This window comes from Saccopteryx bilineata, chromosome 5, assembly GCF_036850765.1.
Source record: "Saccopteryx bilineata isolate mSacBil1 chromosome 5, mSacBil1_pri_phased_curated, whole genome shotgun sequence".
Taxonomy (NCBI): Eukaryota; Metazoa; Chordata; class Mammalia; order Chiroptera; family Emballonuridae; genus Saccopteryx; species Saccopteryx bilineata.
This window is the reverse complement of record NC_089494.1, coordinates 1,944,424-1,962,714: the sequence shown is the minus strand read 5'-3', so window position 1 is coordinate 1,962,714 and position 18,291 is coordinate 1,944,424. Positions and strand designations below refer to the sequence as shown.

Below are 18,291 nucleotides of genomic sequence, written 5' to 3'. Positions count from 1 at the left end.
TGGGTTTAAAACTCTGGTGTGGGGGGCGAGCCTCACGGTCTCAGAGCCTGTATTCCAGGTGTGACAGGCCAGCAGGACGAGCCCCGTCATGGCAGTGACAGTCCTGGGGACCAGGCGCAGGGGCGTTTCAGCCCTCACGCTGACACCAGAGGGTAACAGGGCAGGAGGAGGCGCAGAGGGTGTGGGGCCAGGAACTGGAGACCAAATGGACTGTGAACCTGGACGCTCACAGGATTTGCTGAGGAACCAAAGTAAACACACCCAGGAGAAGGTGGTTAATCTCAGCAGTGGTGAGATGGGGAGGGGAGGGGAGGGGAGGGGAGGGAGGGCAAGGAGGGGGGGAGGGAGGGTAGAGAGGGAAGGGAGGAGAGAGGAGGAGAGGGGAGGGGAGGAGAGTGGGGAAGAGAGAGGAGAGAAGAGAGGAGGGGAAGAGAGAGGAGAGAAGAGAGGAGGGGAGGAGAGAGGAGGGGAGGAGAGAGGACCAAGGGGAGGGGAGGAGAGAGAAGAGAGAGGAGGAGAGAGGAAGGGAGGGGAGGAGAGAGGAGGGGAAGAGAGAGGAGGGGAAGAGAGAGAAGAGGAGAGAGGAGGAGAGGAGAGGGGAGGGGAGGGGAAAGATAGGAGGAGAGAGGAGGAGAGGAGGGGAGAGGAGGAGAGAGGAGGAGAGGAGAGAAGAGGGGAGGAGAGAGGACCAAGGGGAGGGGAGGAGAGAGAAGAGAGAGGAGGAGAGAGCAGGGGAGGGGAGGAGAGAGGAGGAGAGGAGAGGGGAGGGGAGGGGAAAGATAGGAGGAGAGAGAGGAGGAGAGGAGAGGGGAGGGGAGGGGAAAGATAGGAGGAGAGGGGAGGAGAGAGGAGGGGAGGGGGAGGGGGGAGAGAGGAGGGGAGGAGAGGAGAGAGGAGGGGAGGAGAGAGGAGGGGAGATGAGGGGAGGGAAAGGAGGGAGGGAGATGGGAGGGCAGGGAGGGGCGGGGAGGCGAGGCGTCAGTATGTGTGGGGGCGGAGCGTGCTAATATACTTTGGAGGTACAACCTTGAGAAGACGTTATTTATAGGACCACGTACCATAAACATACACATGAGAAACTCCAAGATTTACTTTCATAGATAAAGTTATGCGGCACAGTGCAAAAATGTGAACAAGAATTCCACACACACATCAGGGCAGTTTGCTCCTGGGGGGCAGGGCGGGGGCAGAGCGGCATCTGTTGGGTTTTTGTTACTAAAACCCGTTGGAGGCAAGGTTTCCACGGTGGACACACAGCCTGTCCTTTTCTCTCGGCGTGGCGGTGTATTTTCTAAGGGAACCGGGTACCAGTGCTTTGTAGCGTAACTTAAAAAGTCACTTTCAGGCAAAATGACCCAAAAGATGCATCATAAAAATCTCTGTTCTCATAAAACCGAAGAGAAGCCCTCAGGAACCTCCCGGCCAGGAGCTGGAAATAAACCAGCCCGTTTCAGGAGTGAGAACTCTTAGAAGATGCTCTTGTTTTGAGTCACCTGATAAATGTCCTTAAAAGCGTCCGCCGTGAGCTGGAGACCGGGGCACCTTGTCCCCTCTCACCTGCCCCATCCTGTCAGTCAGGAGACCAGGCACCAGCCCCCGCCTGACACCCGAGTTCCCGCCCCCGGGCTTGCGGCTGGGCAGGGCCCCTGTCTGATGGTCAGCTGGGTGGCTGCGCTCCACACACCTCACCGGGCAGACAAGTGGGGCAGGACGTGAACTCGGAGGGGGTCACGTGCAGGATGTCCAGCCAGCACCTGGGGGTGGCAGCGAGGAGCGGCTGGGAAGCGTGCAGACAGCACCTTGGACAGCCCCGTGGAGCCGGGCTGGAGCTCTGGGAGCCAGCCGGTGGCTGGCCTTGATTTGTCCCTCATCCCAGTGACCAGCCCCCCCCCCCGCCTGGAAGCCCAGAGAGGATGGTGCAGCGGTTAGGGCAGGTGGTTGTGGAGAAGCACTGGGAGTGTGCAGATGCCCTGAGGGGGAGGGGGTGGGGAGAGCCTGTGCCCGGCTGTGGGGAGATGGCCTTTCGGTTCTGAGGTTATTTCCAGACCACGTCACCCAACTTGAAAAGTACTTTGGGAGAGAAAACAGTGCAAGGACTTAAACGATCGGACATTTAAAATGAGGACAGTGTTGTGGGACCTCCTTGTCCTGCAGGCAAAGGGTGACAGTGTCACCACTGGTCTGAGTCCCAGGGGCCACCCCCACAGGTTCAGGGTGCCTCACCCCAGCCCAGGGTGCAGGCGGGCCCGCCACGCAGGCCCCCCATCCACGAGAGCCAGCGAGGGCAGGCGCACACAGCAGACACCAGAGGTCAGAGCAGAGAACGCTGTCTTTATTGACACCACGAGAGTAACAAGGAGGAGGCACAAAATGCTGGACTCGGTGCAGGGGGGTGGGGCCGGCCGTCAGAGGACTCCCTCGGCCGAGGCAGACCCGACCGGCGAGACAGAAATGAGGAGTCCAAGAAAGAAACCCCCAGCCCCACCGAGCAAACACGAAGGCCCCACAGGGAGGTCCAGACAATCGGACAACTGATTAAATTACAGAAGAGACAGGCAGCGGCTACCAGTGGGGACCCTCCCCACCCCACCCCCACCCGCCGGGGCGGAAACCAGCGTCAGGTAGGGTGTGCTGTCGTCCAAGCTTGGTTTTCACCACGCTGCCTGTAAGGAGCTCGGGTGGACAGGGCCAACCCCCCTCTGATGTCTGTGTTCTGCGTGTGTGTGTCATTCGCATAAATTGGGAAGGAAAGCCTCCACCATCTGGAGCACACATCAAGAAAAAATAAAAACAAGCAGAAACTGTCACTTCCTTTTCTTTCCATAGGAGACGTTTAATCATGTCAGAGACAAAGTGAGCCGAGCAAGGCACGGGCTCTGTCACAGGAAGAAATGGTTTCCTTCAGAGGCAAAGCAGAATCTGAAGCCACAGCACACGCACAGCCCACGACGGCTTAAAGGGAAGTCCTAGCGACACGCCGTCGGGAAAGGAGTTAAGAGAGTCGTCGCGGCTGTGCAGAAAGGGGCCCTTTGGGGCCCCCAGTTCTCCATCTGAAAAAACAAAACCAAGCAGCCGGCAGGGGCCGTGAGGGTGGCCCTGGCCTCGCCCGGCCGGCCGACAGACCAGAGCAAGAAGATGAAGGAAACAAAACGAGAAACAGAACGAAAGTCCTCCAAACCAAATGAAGAGACAAGCAGTTCACACGTGAATTCCGTGTCGTTCCCCTAAAACACTGTTTCCACATAAATACAATAAACTCTATTATTGGTATGTCATGTGTTAAACTTTTTTTTCTTCTTACTGTGACAAATGTTTAAAGTAGTCCTTTTTATTTTCCTTAACAATAAAAAGTACATCTTCTTAAGAATAAGTTCAATAAGACGCAAATCTTCCCTTCTCCCGCCCTTTAAGGGTGTTTTGCGTTATAGAAAAAGAAAAAAAAAGAAAAAGAAAATCTCCATCTCTTGAATCAGCAAATGTCGGGAGAGAGGAACACAAAGGCATTTTCTTCTCCCCCGTGCTGCCGAGTTCGGCGTGCAAATCTGTGTACAATATAAAGACATGCCGGCCCGTACAGTCATGCAACCTCTGGCTGTAGGAAACTTAAAAAAATATATTCATATATATTTATATATATATTTATATATGTATCAATGCCCATAAAACACGTGGGCCCAAAAAGTCTACAAAAAGAATGGAATGAGCACGTGGCTGTGACCAAGAGGGAAGGAATGTTCTGATGGAGAATCGCAGACAGCCCAGCCCCTCCGCGGGTCAGACCCATACAAAACGGCAATTCCTCTGGAAACAGGCTTTTAAAAGAAAGAAAGAAAAACCAAAACACGCGGACAAACTGGCCCTTTGGAAGCCGGCTCGGCCCCGGACGGCTGCCTGCTGGTGGGGGGGCTCAGATGGGCCGTGGTGGGAACTGGGGGGGCCGGCGGACGCGTGGGCCCCGCAGTCACAGGGTCTCCCGTGAAGAGGATAAAGTGCTCGCTGGCCTGGCCGCCCCGCTTGGCCGTGCCCCAAGGCCTTTACAAAGGAAGAAAAGGGCTAAGGCCCAAGGGCCAGAGGGAGGTGTGAAGAGCGCTCCCCAACGCGGGGTCGCCCTGGATGCATGGCCGCTAGGAGGGGCCGCGTCTTCACAGAAAAGAAAGGCCGCACAGCGACGCTGCCCGCACGCCCGTGAAGCTGGAGTGAGCTAGCCCACCGGCCACACAGGCACCTCGCAGGGTGTCCCGTGGGAGGGGGAGGGACCCCCAGGGAGGACTGGCCACCGGGAGGTCCTTGCTGTCCTGTCATCTGTAAAACGTCAGATGACACATTCCTTCCTAGCAGCCGGGACGGGCAGGGTGGCAGGGGCTCTCGGAGGGCCGTGTGGAGAAGGGGCCAGAGGCTGGAGAGCCACCCGGGGGCCCTGCCACCGCTCGTGCCACACCGGGGACGGGAGGCGTGGCGCCCCCAACAGCTCCCCGGCCAGTGGGCCTCAGAGCAGAGTGGCCAGTAGGGAAGGGAAAGTCAAACACACCCCAAGTCCCTCCTGTCCTCTCCTCGAGCCCCTGTCCCAGACCTGACCACTGTGACCAGCAGCACCAATGACCAAGACCGTCTAAGAATTCAGATTCGCTGCTCAGTCAGCGCCCAGCATGTTAGCGGCTCTCAGAAGCTGCCCTGTCTGCATCACAAACGCAGGAGGCCGGCTCAGGACCCTCCCGCGGGCGCACTGTCTGAGCTGCTGCCTCCCACAAGCCTGAACTCACTACACACTTTGGAATGAAATCGGTGGCTTCAAATGCTGAAAAACAAGTTACCAGGTAAAAGTGACGTCCGGTTCCTGTCCAAGAGTAAAAGCGCAAAGCCTGGCTGTCCCGTTGGGGACCTGCTGTCCCCGCCGGCTCGCCCAGCCGCAAGGGCCCCGGCCGCGTGGCCGCAGTGGGGACGCCCAGAATGGCGCTGGGCCATGCATTGCTGACATGCGTAAAAGGTCTTTGGAAAGCTGAAGCTAAAACCCCAGCCTGACGACGTGGTCAGACCAGTTTAAACACGAGTTCTGTGAACACCGACGGCCCGTGGTGTCTGCGGCCAGCCACCCAGCTCAGGGTCACGAGCGGTCCCCGCCGCGCCTGCTGCAGAGAGGAGATGCACCAGCCCTGTGGCCCTCTGACGCACAGCAGACACGGGCCCCGGGACAGCCCGGGCCCACCACGCTCGTCCTGAAAATAAACTCCGATGGCAACGGTTCTGGTTGTCATAGAAAACTGCTCACTGTACATACAAACGAGAAGGAAAACAATAAAAAACACCTTTGGAAGTTTAAAAAAAATGTACAAGCGAGAATTTAGAAAAAAGAAAAAGGTTTAGACATTGTCACCATTCAGAAAACTGCTAAATGGTGAGAAAAAGGAAAATGTGAAATTCACAAAACAATGCTTATTCAGGATCTTTTTTTGTGAAAAATTCATATAAAAATCAACAGCAAATTTATATCCTTTGCTATAAAACTCATTAGGTACATATGTGTGCGGAGGCGCGGAGCGGGGTGGGGGGTCTTCTCTTTAGAAAACATTTTGAAATAAAACCCAAACTTGCGGTAGTTGCCAGTGGCAAATGTGTTGGCGATCTGAAATCGATCTAATCTGGACTCCAAAAAAATAGGTGAGTTTCAAACGAGATCCCTTTCCGTAAGCATCCTGACGTCTAATTCACAAGTCACCCCTCGCCAGGGACCTTCGCCATGTGCATTTATTATATATATATATATATATATTTTTATATATATATACTTTCTCTATAAATGCATTATAAATATTTTACCAAGATTTCAAAAGAGTCAAGTTTCTTAGCTTGGAATACATTGGAATATATATTATACATATATATATTTATTTATACCTAAAATTTAAGCAATACTTCATGCTAACTTGCTTTTAATAAAAAGCATTCCGATCCTAACACTGAGAGTGTGCCTAGGACATGCTTCACACCAAACGTAGATGCTCAATTGTTATATGATGTATGAGAAAAGAACACTTTGGATTCATTTAAAATTTGTGGGACTTCAAAACCCCCAACAGTATCTGCCACTTTTTGGGAACTACCTCCATCTTCCTCACACGGTGATAAAGCGAACGAGGGTGGCAGGGTCGCCGCCGTCAAGGCGCCCGAGCTCGCCGGCCCGGCCCGCGTGGGCTGGCTCCTGCCCGCGGGCACGCCGCAGCCCCAGCCCAGGACGCTGTCCCGCCAATTCCTGCTGTTTATATTTTTCTTAAGGCATTGTTCCTCAGACTTCAGAAAACCCAGCCACAAAAATCCACCAGAGCAATAAAAAAAAGGCACAAACTCGCATCTTCCAATGGCTTTGAGACGACAAAGCCGGCTCCCGCAGGCTCCCGTTCGGTTTCTGTCGTTTCCCCTAAAATGCTCGTCCACTCCGTCCCCCACCCGGCCGCAGACCCCACCGCACCCCGCTCTGGGTCAGAGGCCGGCCAGAGCCATAGAAAACATTATCTTTAAAAAAGTAAGCTACAAGATGAGTGGTTTACACGGAGACTGGAATCGTGGGTATTAATCATCAACGTTAAGCACCAGTTTTAATCAAGTCTGTTTTGTGTTATTAGATCTTTGATTTTCGTTTCCGCGTGTCAGCTGAGTCGGGCATCTCTGCCGTCAGCTCCCCAGGCTTCCTCCCTCGTGGCCGCTGAGCGGGGCCGTGGGTGAGCCTGTGCGTCCCGGCATCTGTCCTGGGCTCCATGGGAGGCCGCCCTGCCCCGTGAGGCCGGGGTCTGGGCCCCTGGTGCCCGCGGACTCAGAGATCGCCTGGCAGGATGCAGAGAAACGGCAACTTTTCTTGGCGGAGCTTCAAGACAGACAGACAGACAGAGTCGCGGCTGCGGAGGCTACAGGGGCGGCTCCTCCTCCATGGGCTCCTCATCGGGCCTGGGGCGGGGCCAGGGGGTGGACAAGGCAGCGCAGCAGAGGAGAGAAGGGTGGACGGCGGTCAGCGGCAGCGCCGTGGGGTGTTCCCTGCCCGTCACTGACCACGGCTGCCTCGCCCATGGCCCTGCCCACCTCCTGCCTCCACGTCCTGGTCAGACATTGCGGGGCCACCGGTCAGAAGCGACCACTCCCCACATGCCCAGGGCTCTTCCACACTGGACAGACGTGCCATGCTGGCCGAGCTCTGCAGTCAGGCGGGGACATCCCTTTGCCCGCCCCCCCCGGGACCCGAGGGCCTCCACGGAGAAGCCTTGGGCTGCAGATCCAGGACAAAGGCACCCACTGCCTCCCAACAGTCCCCACCCTGCAGGACCGGCGGCCAGGGTGGAGCAGGGGCTCACCTCTTCTCGGCGGGTTTTACGCCCACGGACAGGGAGGCCATGGCAGTGACGGTCTCGGCTTCTTCGCTGTCACACTTCTGGGCCTCGACCAGGGAGTAGGCCGCCGTGCAGGGGAGGCGCTGCAGGGCGCGCCAATATTGGCCTGGGCGGGACACGTCGGTCACCAACTTCATGGGGCAGGGCCCGCAGGCCACTCAGCCTGCTCCCTAGGCGTGGGGGTCCCACCTAGACCCTCCAAGATAATGGGGCATCCTCACAGGGCCTCAGAGTGAGGGGCCCATGCCGGGGGCTGGGCACTGCCCAGAGCTGGCCTCTCAGTGGTCCCTGGTACACAGGGGCTCTCATCAGGGAAGGGGGACAACTCTGAGGCCAGGAACCCAACAGGGGTCCCACGCAGGGAACACAGGCGGGACCCCCAGTTTCTACCCACCTCGATGGAAAGTCTCCCCGATTTGGGTCATGCTAAGGACCCAGGACAAAATGACCTTGTGACAAAAACAGGGCATTGCCAGCTCACCAAAACAGGTATGCTGGCACAAGTCACCTGACACTGTGTCATCTCCCCTGGTCCCCAGGACCAGCCACTCAAAGGGCAGTGCTAGGGATAGGGACCTGGCTCCTGCACTGAGGCTACAGGTGGGTGGGGTTCTCTGGCCAGGTGAAGAGGAGGGATGTCAGGACACAGTTAACAGCTGGGCCCCCCCCACCCCCGCTAGCTGGGGACGGGGGCTCCTGTGAGCAGAGCTGACAACACCTTCCAGTGGGCTGTGGGGGAGGGGAGCTGAGGGGTCAGTGAGTGCCCAGTAGCAGGTCTTGTCTGACTGAAAGAAAGGCCGGTCACGCAGGCCGGGGCGCAGCTGGCAGCGACAGGAGGAGGAGCCGGGGGTTGGGGACGGGGACAGGGGACGGGGTGAGGCTAGGGGGCGGGCAGTCCGGCACGGGCCACGGGAGGGTCTCCCTGCAGGAGGCCTGGCCCGAGGACTTACTGTGGATTTCAATGACCTTCTCCATGGACCGGACGGCGTTGGCGTTGGGCCTCGCCTGCAACACCTTCTCTGGGAGCGGGTCGAGCTGCAAAACATGGAACACACGGGGAGCGTGAGCACGCTGCGTGTCCCCTGCACGCTGAGGTGGGCGGCTCACGGCAGCACCGTCCTGGGGTGCAGTCACCAACAGAGGAAAAAACAACTTTAAAAGTCACGTGCGGCTCTGGGGTTAGACTGTCACAGAAGCAGGCATGCTCCTCAGGGCACCTCCCCTGGGAGGCTCAGGTGTGCCTGTGGCCCCCACGCAAGAAGGACGCAGACGGTCCAGGTGGGGCTGCTGCAGACAGCGTCAGGGCAGGGCAGGGCGGTAACTGCTACTTTTTGGAAATACCAATCCCATATTCCTGGTGCTCTAAATAAGAAGGCTGGAATCACCTGGCCACGGTTTCCTTCTAGTGACGAGGAGGGTGAAGGGAGGAAGGAGGGAGCAGGTGAGTGAGCCCAGAGCGGCTGTGGGGGACGGAGCGCACACTGGCAGTGGCACAGGACACCACAGCAGCTGCACGAATCAGGAAAGCACAACTACTACGACATTTTCATCACTGGACGGGCCCAGACCTGGGAGACCTGCCAGGCTCAGTGGAAGCAGAAGCCCCCCACCTGGGAGGTCAGGTGCACACAGACCGATGAGGATGCGTTATTCATCCTCCACCTTCAATCTGGGTAGAGACTAAGAACAAAGCCGCCCAGACCGGGTCCTGACCTGGTCCTGACCACCGCAAGCGCGGACCCGCATTGCAGCGGCCAGGCTCCTGACCCGCACAGCCCGTCCACCCTCTCGGGGGCACGCAGCCCCTGGCCGGGCTGTCAGTCGGTGCTGCCACTCAGCCTCAGGAACTGTGACTTGCGACCACAGGGTGCAGAAGTGAGTCGGCTGAAGCTGGGCAAGGGGCAGCAATCAATGTCGCCAATACCCCTGCCCCTCCAGTGAGAGAACACAACGTCCTGGGGACGTGCTGTTGCAGGGAGAGCACAGGATGCACCTGGGCACCCCCTGGGCAGAGCATGAGAGCTCAAAGACGGACACGGCACGTCGGGGACACACGGCCCAGCCAGAAACAAAACACAGATGCAGTCCTGAACTAGGGCACCAAGCCTGAAGTAACACCACAGCACAGGGGCACAAATGAGCGAGTGAAGAAACAAATGGGGAGAGTGGACTGAGACACGAGGAGGGAGAGGAGGAAGAAGAGGAGGAGGAGAGAGAGAGGGAGGAGGAGAAAGGAGGAGAGGGAGGAGGAGAGGGAGGAGGAGAGGAGGAAGAGGAGAAAGAGGAAGAAGGGGGAGGAAGGAGAGGAGGAGGGAGGAGAAGGGAACAGCACAGTTGCGCGGCGGTCAGTGATGTCCACCCTGTGAGGTTGAGAGAAGGAAGTGGGGCACTCGTCATGACAAGACCCGGAGCATGTGGGGCTGCCCCCCCCACGTCTGACAAGTGAGTCGTGTTTTGTAAGCCATATGTCAGGATGTCCACTTAACCCACGACCCTGTGGCCAGCGCAGTCCGGGCCGTGACCGCACGGGGAGGCGCGGTGCTGACTGTGTCATGGGCACATGCCAATGTTTTCCAGGATCATGACTGGGAAACTGAGCGTGGCTGTCTCTGTCCACTCAGGAGTGAGGACAACTGGAATCGAGGAGCCTTAGCCGTGCAGAGAGCAGGCAAGAGAGGAGGAAAGAGCCACAGAAAGGGGAAAACAGCACGGGAACAGAGGACACTCCCACCGCGAGTCCTGACCGGGCTTGCTCACAGCACGCCCCGGGGTGCTGGCCGGCAGAGACAGGGAAGGCCACGTCGCTACACAGGACGCCATGCGGGGGAAGGAGCGAGGGGCAGCTGACTGCCACGCCCCAGAGCCCTGTGGAGAGGAGGTGGCACGCCACCCTCAGGGTTGGGCACAAATGACTTAGTGCCACAGAGGAGGTCACTGTGACGACAAAATGTCAGCTCATGACAAGGACACAAAGATTTAAATTCGTATATGTTTCGTAAAGTTGCTTTAAGATGTATGAGGTAAACCTGCACCTAAAAGGAGACACAGGTGAACACACCACCATTGTGGGAAAATCTGACACATCCTCTTAGACGCACAGACGGAAGTCAGCAGAGAAACGGACACGCGGGCAGCAGGTGGCAAGGCCACTGCATGGACGTCACCAGAACCTCGCGAGTCAGACACCCCAAATGGGAAGTCTGTGCGGACCGCCCAGCACCAGCCACACTCACCGCTCCACCAAGACCAGTGCCGACGCTGCCTGTTCTTCCACAGCCGACTTGTTAGGAATGGCTGACCAGGAGACCATGAGCCCGTGGCTCATACCAACCGTCAGAGGAAGCAGCGCAACAGAAACAGGAAATGCCAAGAACTAAGAAATACGGAAACGCTCCAGGCCCGTGTGAGCTGCAGTCGTAACTGTGCCGACACGTGTGGCAGTCAGTGCACGCATGCACGCGAGAAGTACGAGAACAGAGCAGCCCCGGAGAGGGGCGGAGACACAGGAAAGAGACAGAAATACATTTTAAGGAAAAAATAAAAAGATAGTGCAGCAGGAAGCTGTTCCCTGAAGCGACTGACGACACTGCCTGGTGCGGCAGGAACCTGGAACCAGGGAGGCAGCACAGGCCAAGGGCCAAGTGCAGGGAGACAGGGCAGGAGAGGACACTGCCTCTGAGCAGAGCTCTGGGCCCGGGCCGATGGGACAGACGACGTGAGCGGCGCGGCGTTCCTGAACTAGCTCAGGAAGGCACAGACGAACCACTTACAACCTTCCCCCAGAGGGGATCTGTGGCCCAGGACAGCTGCCCAGTCCGGGAGCAGAGACAGAGAGGGGCTCCTCCTGTCCACCCACCATGTACGCATCAGTCTGCCCATCTGTCCACCGGCCCTTCCTCAGGGCAGCAGGCAGAAACGGTCCTCACAGGGGAGCCCACGTGCCCAGACGTGAGGAGACGTACAGCCTCAGGACGACGAGGAGGTGCCCGCACTGGCCCCACAGGGCTGCTGCCCGTCCGTCCCACAGGCAGAGGTCAGACGTGGGGATGCCACCACTGCCGGGCCTCGGGACAAACACAGACGTCACCTGCGAAGGTGAGCAAGGACATTTCCTGGGAGCCACAACTCCCTCTGGTGGCGTTTGCTCAGAAGCACTGTTGTCCACTGTCCTGGGACTGTGGTCACTGCACCCACTACCCTGAACAAGCCCGCATCCTTGGCCAGAGCAGGGACAAGAGAGTGGGCCTTCAGCAGGGGGATGAGCAGTGACCTGAGGCTGCAGGTCCTGCCCCAAGGCTGACGAGGAGCAGGGTCTCAGGCCCCCTGCTGGACAGGAAGCGCCCGCGGGAAACAAGCCTTTGAGGTTTGGGGTCATCTTTCAGCACGGCCCAGGTATCCTGAGCATTAGGTCCAAACTCCACTTTGGAGAAAAAAGGCTTGCTTTAAAAAAGTAACTCATTCCACAAGCCACAGGCCACTCGGAAGCAGAGGGCGTGTCGGAGCGTGTGTGCACGGGAGCAGTCAGTTGGGGCCTCTCCTACACGGACCTGGCTTCCACTGCCCCGTGCCGGGCGGCCCACGGCCCATCTCCCTGGCACGACCCGCACACAGGGTGGCTGGGCTCCAGGGTCCCACGTCATCCTCCTCCCAATACCCTCGGCAGCGGCCACATCTCGGCACTGTGGCCACGCCCCCGCCCACCCCCTCGCCCGCTCCTGGCACGGCGCCCACTGTGGCCACGCCCCCGCCCACCCCCTCGCCCGCTCCCGGCACGGCACCCACTGTGGCCACGCCCCTGCCCACCCCCTTGCCCGCTCCCGGCACGGCACCCACTGTGGCCACGCCCCCGCCCACCCCCTCGCCCGCTCCCGGCACGGCGCCCTGAAGCGGCCGCGTGGCATGGAGGCTCGCCATCCCTGTTCCAGCCCTGGTGGAGGCGTCTGGGACGGTGGTCTCACGTGCTCCTTTTACGTAAGGCGTGAGCCAGAAGGCCCCGCCCTGCGCACACACTCGCCACGTGTGAAGCTGGGTAGGAGGAAGGGGGGATGGGAGAGGTGTAGCAGGAACGGCCATGGACGTGGGTGTGGCCCCCTGGCTTCTCCGGAGACCGTCTCGCTGGGCAGCGAGGACAGTCGGAGGTGACCATGGCACGCTTCAGCATGTCCAGGACGCGGCATGAAGGACAGAGGGGCACAGACCCAGCCAGCACCACCCACAGACGCCCTAGTGCTGCTGCTGGTCTCACTGCAGACTCCCCAGTGCTGCTGCTGGTCTCACTGCAGACTCCCCAGTGCTGCTGCTGGTCTCACTGCAGACTCCCCAGTGCTGCTGCTGGTCTCATTGCAGACTCCCCAGTGCTGCTGCTGGTCTCACCGCAGACTCCCCAGTGCTGCTGCTGGTCTCACCGCAGACTCCCTAGTGCTGCTGCTGGTCTCACCGCAGACGCCCTAGTGCTGCTGCTGGTCTCACTGCAGACTCCCCAGTGCTGCTGCTGGTCTCACCGCAGACGCCCTAGTGCTGCTGCTGGTCTCACTGCAGACTCCCCAGTGCTGCTGCTGGTCTCACTGCAGACGCCCTAGTGCTGCTGCTGGTCTCACTGAGTGATGAAAGAAGACAAAGGGCGCCAAGGGGCCCTGGCCGGTTGGCTCAGCGGTAGAGCGTCGACCTGGCGTGCGGGGGACCGGGGTTCGATTCCCGGCCAGGGCACATAGGAGAAGCGCCCATTTGCTTCTCCACCCCTCCGCCGCGCTTTCCTCTCTGTCTCTCTCTTCCCCTCCCGCAGCCAAGGCTCCATTGGAGCAAAGATGGCCCGGGTGCTGGGGATGGCTCCTTGGCCTCTGCCCCAGGCGCTAGAGTGGCTCTGGTTGCGGCAGAGCAATGCCCCGGAGAGGCAGAGCATCGCCCCCTGGTGGGCAGAGCGTAGGCCCTGGTGGGCGTGCCGGGTGGATCCCGGTCGGGTGCATGCGGGAGCCTGACTGTCTCTCCCCGTTTCCAGCTACAGAAAAATACAAAAAAAAAAAAAAAAAAAAAAAAAAAAAAAAAAGGCGTCAAGGACCTGGGTTTTCAGGGTGAGGCCGCCAAGCAGAGGTGGGACAAGAAGTCGGTGACAGACACTGCTGGCCAGTACCCACGGCCTTTCCCAGGCACCTCCCAGAGCCCGTTCCTCCCTCGGACAGATACTGGCCACTCCTCTAGTAACCTACGGAGAAGGGGCCGGAAGCAGGGACTCACGTCTAACTACTGACCACTGCTAAGGGCATTTCATCCTTCTACCAACCAACACTTACTGAGCAGCCACTGAGGGCCACCGTCACGTAACTTGGCTTACGTCAGTGACAAAACAAACACATCTGGCCTCAGAGTGTCATGCTCTGGGGGCGGGGGGGGGGGGGCGCACAGCTACACCAGTAAGTAGACCAAAGAGAGCACGAGCAGCTGCTGTCTGAACGAAGACGGGGAAGAGGGGCCGGGACCCTGGTGGCCGGGCAGCGTGGGCAGTGGGAAGAGCACAGTGACGGCCCCAGGGCGTGGTGCTGTGGCCAGGCGGGCAGCGGGGTGGCTCTGTCTGTTTTCAGGAAGTGGCTGAGAAGACTGACAGGGGACTGCCCACTCGGCAGTGGTCTGCAGGGCCAGGGGAGCCGTGCGGGGCCCCCAGGTGGACAGAGATGACGTCCTGCTCTAGCTCTGAGCTGCTCTTTGCTGAGCCGGCTGTCTGGTGATGAAATGACTCTCACCATCTACAGTTGTCAGCCTCCCAGTCCCGCTGTGACGACCGTCACCAGAACGAGGTGGTGGCCTGTGTACGGGAAAGGCTCCTCCACCTCTGAAGGACAGGCAAGGGGCCACCTTCCAAGTGGCATCAGCAAGGACCCCGCAAACTGGATGGAGGCAAGAGGCACTCACTGCCCTGAACCAGACACACACGCACAGCAACCCTGAGGCCACCGGGGCTGCACGCAGCAGACTATAGGCACTGCTGGTGAGAGGTAAGCCGGGGAGAGCGAGCGTGTGGGCGTGGCTGTGTGAGTGTGCAGCAGGGGTGTGTGGTGTCAGCGAGGGGGAGGGGGAAGGGAGGGGGAAGGCCGGGGAGCAGACACGGCTCCCAGGCTGAGTGGGTTCAGGGTCCGTGTGTCTCACAGGACTGTTCGAGTCACCTCAGCTCTGTCTCGGCCACACCTGCACACAGTACACAACACAACCAAGCTGCCAACTTCCCAGTGAAACCTCTGCTCCCAACCCCACAGCTGCATCCCCCGTCACCCGTGAACTCTGCGAGCCTTGGCACCGGGCGGGATGAAATGGTGGCCTCGAACCCTGAAGCGCACGTGACAAAGTAGAAACTGGCCCAAACCAAAGGCTGGTTCTGGGGTGACGTGTGGGTGCAAGAAGTGACGGTTGCTGCCCAGGAGCCCCTGCTCCGCTCAGCGCCCCGCTGGACGCCCTGCGCCTGTCTGCACCACGCCCACCACACGCCTCAGGGGTCTCTGTCAGCCGTCACCAACAGGGGCAAACAGAGCGACGCAGACCGCGGTCACCGTGCCACCCCGTATCGTGGGCCCTGCTCCCGCCTCTCCCCCCGAAGCCGCTCCACCAGGTAGCCATGCTGGCCACAGCTGGCCGCCCACTGTGCACGCCACGTCGTCCAACACGCCGTACATCAACCCTCATCAAAGGCCATGGGGCAGAGGAGTGGGGCTCCGTCCAACTTTCTTGCATTAAAAAGATTTTTAAGAGACCTTGATAAAACCAGCGTTTCCTGCTTTTTGATGTGTGTGAGTCAGGAACGTTCTCCTGTTGGAAGAGCAAGCATGTCAGGAAGCAGGGACAGGCCTTACTTGAAAGCTTCATTCTCTGTTATTTTTAAATAACTTGAGTCAAAAAGCTTTAGGATGGTTAAATACATAAATCAGTTCCCTTTTAATCTAGCAAAAAAGGAAAAAACTTTTATGTGAAGAGAAAATAGGTGAAATGTGGACACTAACAAAGTAAACTAGTATTTTATTTGGGAATGTTCGAGCATAACGCTAACCAGCTGACCAGATGTGAGAGACCACTAGGATCTCGGACCTCTTGTGACCTGGGGCTTAAAATGAACACCACCCATGACGAGCAAGACTGAGAAGACAAAGGTGTCCAGTGGGTGCCTGCACCCCCGTCTGGGCAGCAGTCCAACAGACAGTGGGGAGGGTGGGCTGGGCTGGAGCGTCACGGTGCGCGGTTCATCGGCACCCAGGAAACCAGGGCCCCGACTCTCCCGGCACCCCGAGCTCTGACATCCACACTGCGGCCCGAGAAAACATGCACTGGGTGTCACCCACACTGCAGGGCGAACAGAGCCATGGTTTCCTCTCCGGGTGCCCCCTCCTGGGACACCTGGTCCGGCTCTCGACCCTGGCCATTTCACAGGAAGAACATTCACAACTTCCTGCAACCCAACTCACATCAGGTCACTGTCCCCACCCCGGGCCTGGCAGGGCACCGGCCACACAGCTTGTCTTCCTGCCCATGGCCCACCTTCCGTCATCTCAGGCCGGGAGGACGCACTGGGAGGGCTCGAGGACAGAGGCGCTGTCCCCAAAGCACGCCCCCCCGTAACTGCGTCTCCCCACAGCACGCCCCCCCCCGTAACTGCGCCGTCCTCACAGCGCGCCCTCCGTAGCCGCGTCTTCCCACGGCGCGCCCTCCGGAACTGCGCTGTCCCCACGGCGCGCCCTCCATAACTGCGTCTCCCCACGGCGCGCCCTCCGTAACTGCGTCTCCCCACGGCGCGCCCTCCGAAACTGCGTCTCCCCACGGCGCGCCCTCCGTAACTGCGCCGTCCTCACAGCACGCCCTCTGTAACTGCGTCTCCCCACGGCGTGCCCTCCGTAACTGCGCTATCCCCACAGCACGGAGGACGCAGTCAGGTTCCGCGTGGGCCTGGAGCTGCTGCTTGGAGCCCTCAGCCATGCGCCTTGCGGGCTTGTGGCTGGCTGCTGCCAGCTGGGGTCCAGGGGGGCAGCCACAGGACAGGGTGGGCCAGGCCCCCGCCGACGGCTTCTGTAAGGGGCCCCCACAGGGTCCAACGCTGCTTGGGATGCAGCCCCAGAGCAGTGAACGCAGTGGTGTGCCAAGGCTGATGCGGGCCTTACCAGGGGCCTCGCACTTGCACTCTTGGTCGCGACCAGCGGAGGACAGGTGCCGAGGGCGGCCCCCTGACCGTGTCCTGCGGCCTCAGTGGGGACACCGCGCAGAGCCCTCGCCCGGCCCCCACAATCTGCACAGTGAAGGCGCTCCAGAAACCGGCCTGAGGATTTCTGGGGACGACGGGCTGCGAAGGAGGAGATGGAGAGCAGTGCCCCCAGCTGACCCACACGGGAGGCGGACACCTTCCACACACAAGGCCGAGCACTAGAAGAGGACGTGTTCCTGACCACCCTCTGCTCCCTGCTCCTGGCCACCACCTAGCAGTTGTGCCAGGCGTGCCAACCTGCCAGGGGGCTGGGGCAGCAGACACCGAGCGGGCCGCGCCCTGCAGCCCACGCAGGCCCCCGGCGCTCCTACCTCGTTCCCCAGCAGAGCAGAAACACAGGCTTCGGAGGCGTCGCAGATGGCCGTGAGGTCGTGGCCCCCCTCCAGGGCCAGGATGACCCGGCCGCCAGCCAAGCCCATCAGCTGCTTCGTCAGGTACCCGAAACCTGCAACAGAGCGAGAGGCGAGTGGGGGCGGGGCAGCGCGGGCGTGCTGGCCGCAGATCAAAGCGCCGTGGACCACATGACATCACGTTACAGACCCAGGGGGCTGGCACAGTACGGCTCGTAATGGAAGCCAGGTTCCATCGCAGTAAATTCATCGGAGAATTTTGGTTTGGGATGCCGTTTGATCTGAGCGAGAGTAGGAATTATGGTCTCAGCACTTTGATTTTATACTGCTGCAAATCATCTCTGGGGGATGGGGAGGGGCTGCGGAGGGGCCCTTGCTCCTGGCACATGGGGACTGGGGCCAGGAGGCAGGAGTGCCCGGAACAGGGCAGCCAGTAAGGCACGGCCATGTCCATCCCCGAGGCCAGGGGTGCTGGCCAGCGGCACGCAGACGTGAATGCCACGTGTGCCCTGCAGGGTGCCGAGAGCCACGTCTAGAGCATCTGGCTTTCATCAGTGACCGCGGCCCTCTCGCACCGCGTCACCCCTCCACGGGCAGAAATGCCTGACATTTACTAAAGAGTTGGCGAGGGCCTGGCCACATTGGTCAGCAGCCCCGTCGCCAGCTGGCCATCAGTGGATAGGACCCTGCAGCCGTGTGCACTGTGAGGCTGTAACTGCCCAAAGCCCTTTGTCTCTGATAAGAACAGGGACATAGGTCTCCAGGCCACTGTGAGGACAATGGAACGAAGCTCGGCCCAGGCCGGGCACCAAAGGGTTCTGGGCATGCTGCACTCTCTAGCCTCTGCCTGGTCACTGCCTTGACCACTAAGCACGTGCCTGGGTTCAGGCAGATCTGGGAGGCCCTGTGCTGGAGCACAGCCATGCCGGGCTGCCCTGCTCTCTCCTCTCTGGTGGCCTACACTCTCCTCACGGGGGTGGGGGGCAAGTCAAGGGTTCTCCTTGACCATCTGCACTCCTGGAGTCGGCATATGGAGTCCCCATGGAACTCCAACAAAGTCCCAGGGCCCTTGAGTGTGGTGACACCCACAGTGCTCGGCAGCCGTAGCCGGCAGGGGCTCCGGCCTGGAGGCTCTGGCAGGAGATGCTGCTGACGGGAGCAGACGTAGCTCCTCCCCTGTCATAGGGGCAGGGCCGGAAGCAGCCACAGGTTCTCAGACGCGCCCGTCATCTGGGCCCCTTCTGCCCGAGAGCTTACCCTGCCCTCGGCTACTTCCCCTTCAGAGGCTCTGGAGCTGCTCTGCCCCTCGATGTGGGCGACATCAGGGAACAGCATG

General features: G+C 59.6%; 1 protein-coding gene across 10 annotated transcripts in view; it reads right to left on the bottom strand.

The window, feature by feature from the left end:
• Nucleotides 1-2,311: 2,311 nt before the first annotated feature.
• HDAC4 (histone deacetylase 4) overlaps nucleotides 2,312-18,291 on the bottom strand; it is a 276,699-nt gene continuing 260,719 nt past the window's right edge. For all 10 annotated transcript variants that reach the window (XM_066233668.1, XM_066233661.1, XM_066233665.1 and 7 more), the window contains 4 exons: nucleotides 16,917-17,050; nucleotides 8,324-8,408; nucleotides 7,338-7,479; nucleotides 2,312-6,936 (listed from right to left, as the gene is read on the bottom strand). In XM_066233668.1, coding sequence (XP_066089765.1) covers nucleotides 6,897-6,936; nucleotides 7,338-7,479; nucleotides 8,324-8,408; nucleotides 16,917-17,050 — 401 coding nt within the window. In that variant the 3' untranslated portion in view covers nucleotides 2,312-6,896. The remainder of the gene's footprint in view (nucleotides 6,937-7,337; nucleotides 7,480-8,323; nucleotides 8,409-16,916; nucleotides 17,051-18,291) is intronic.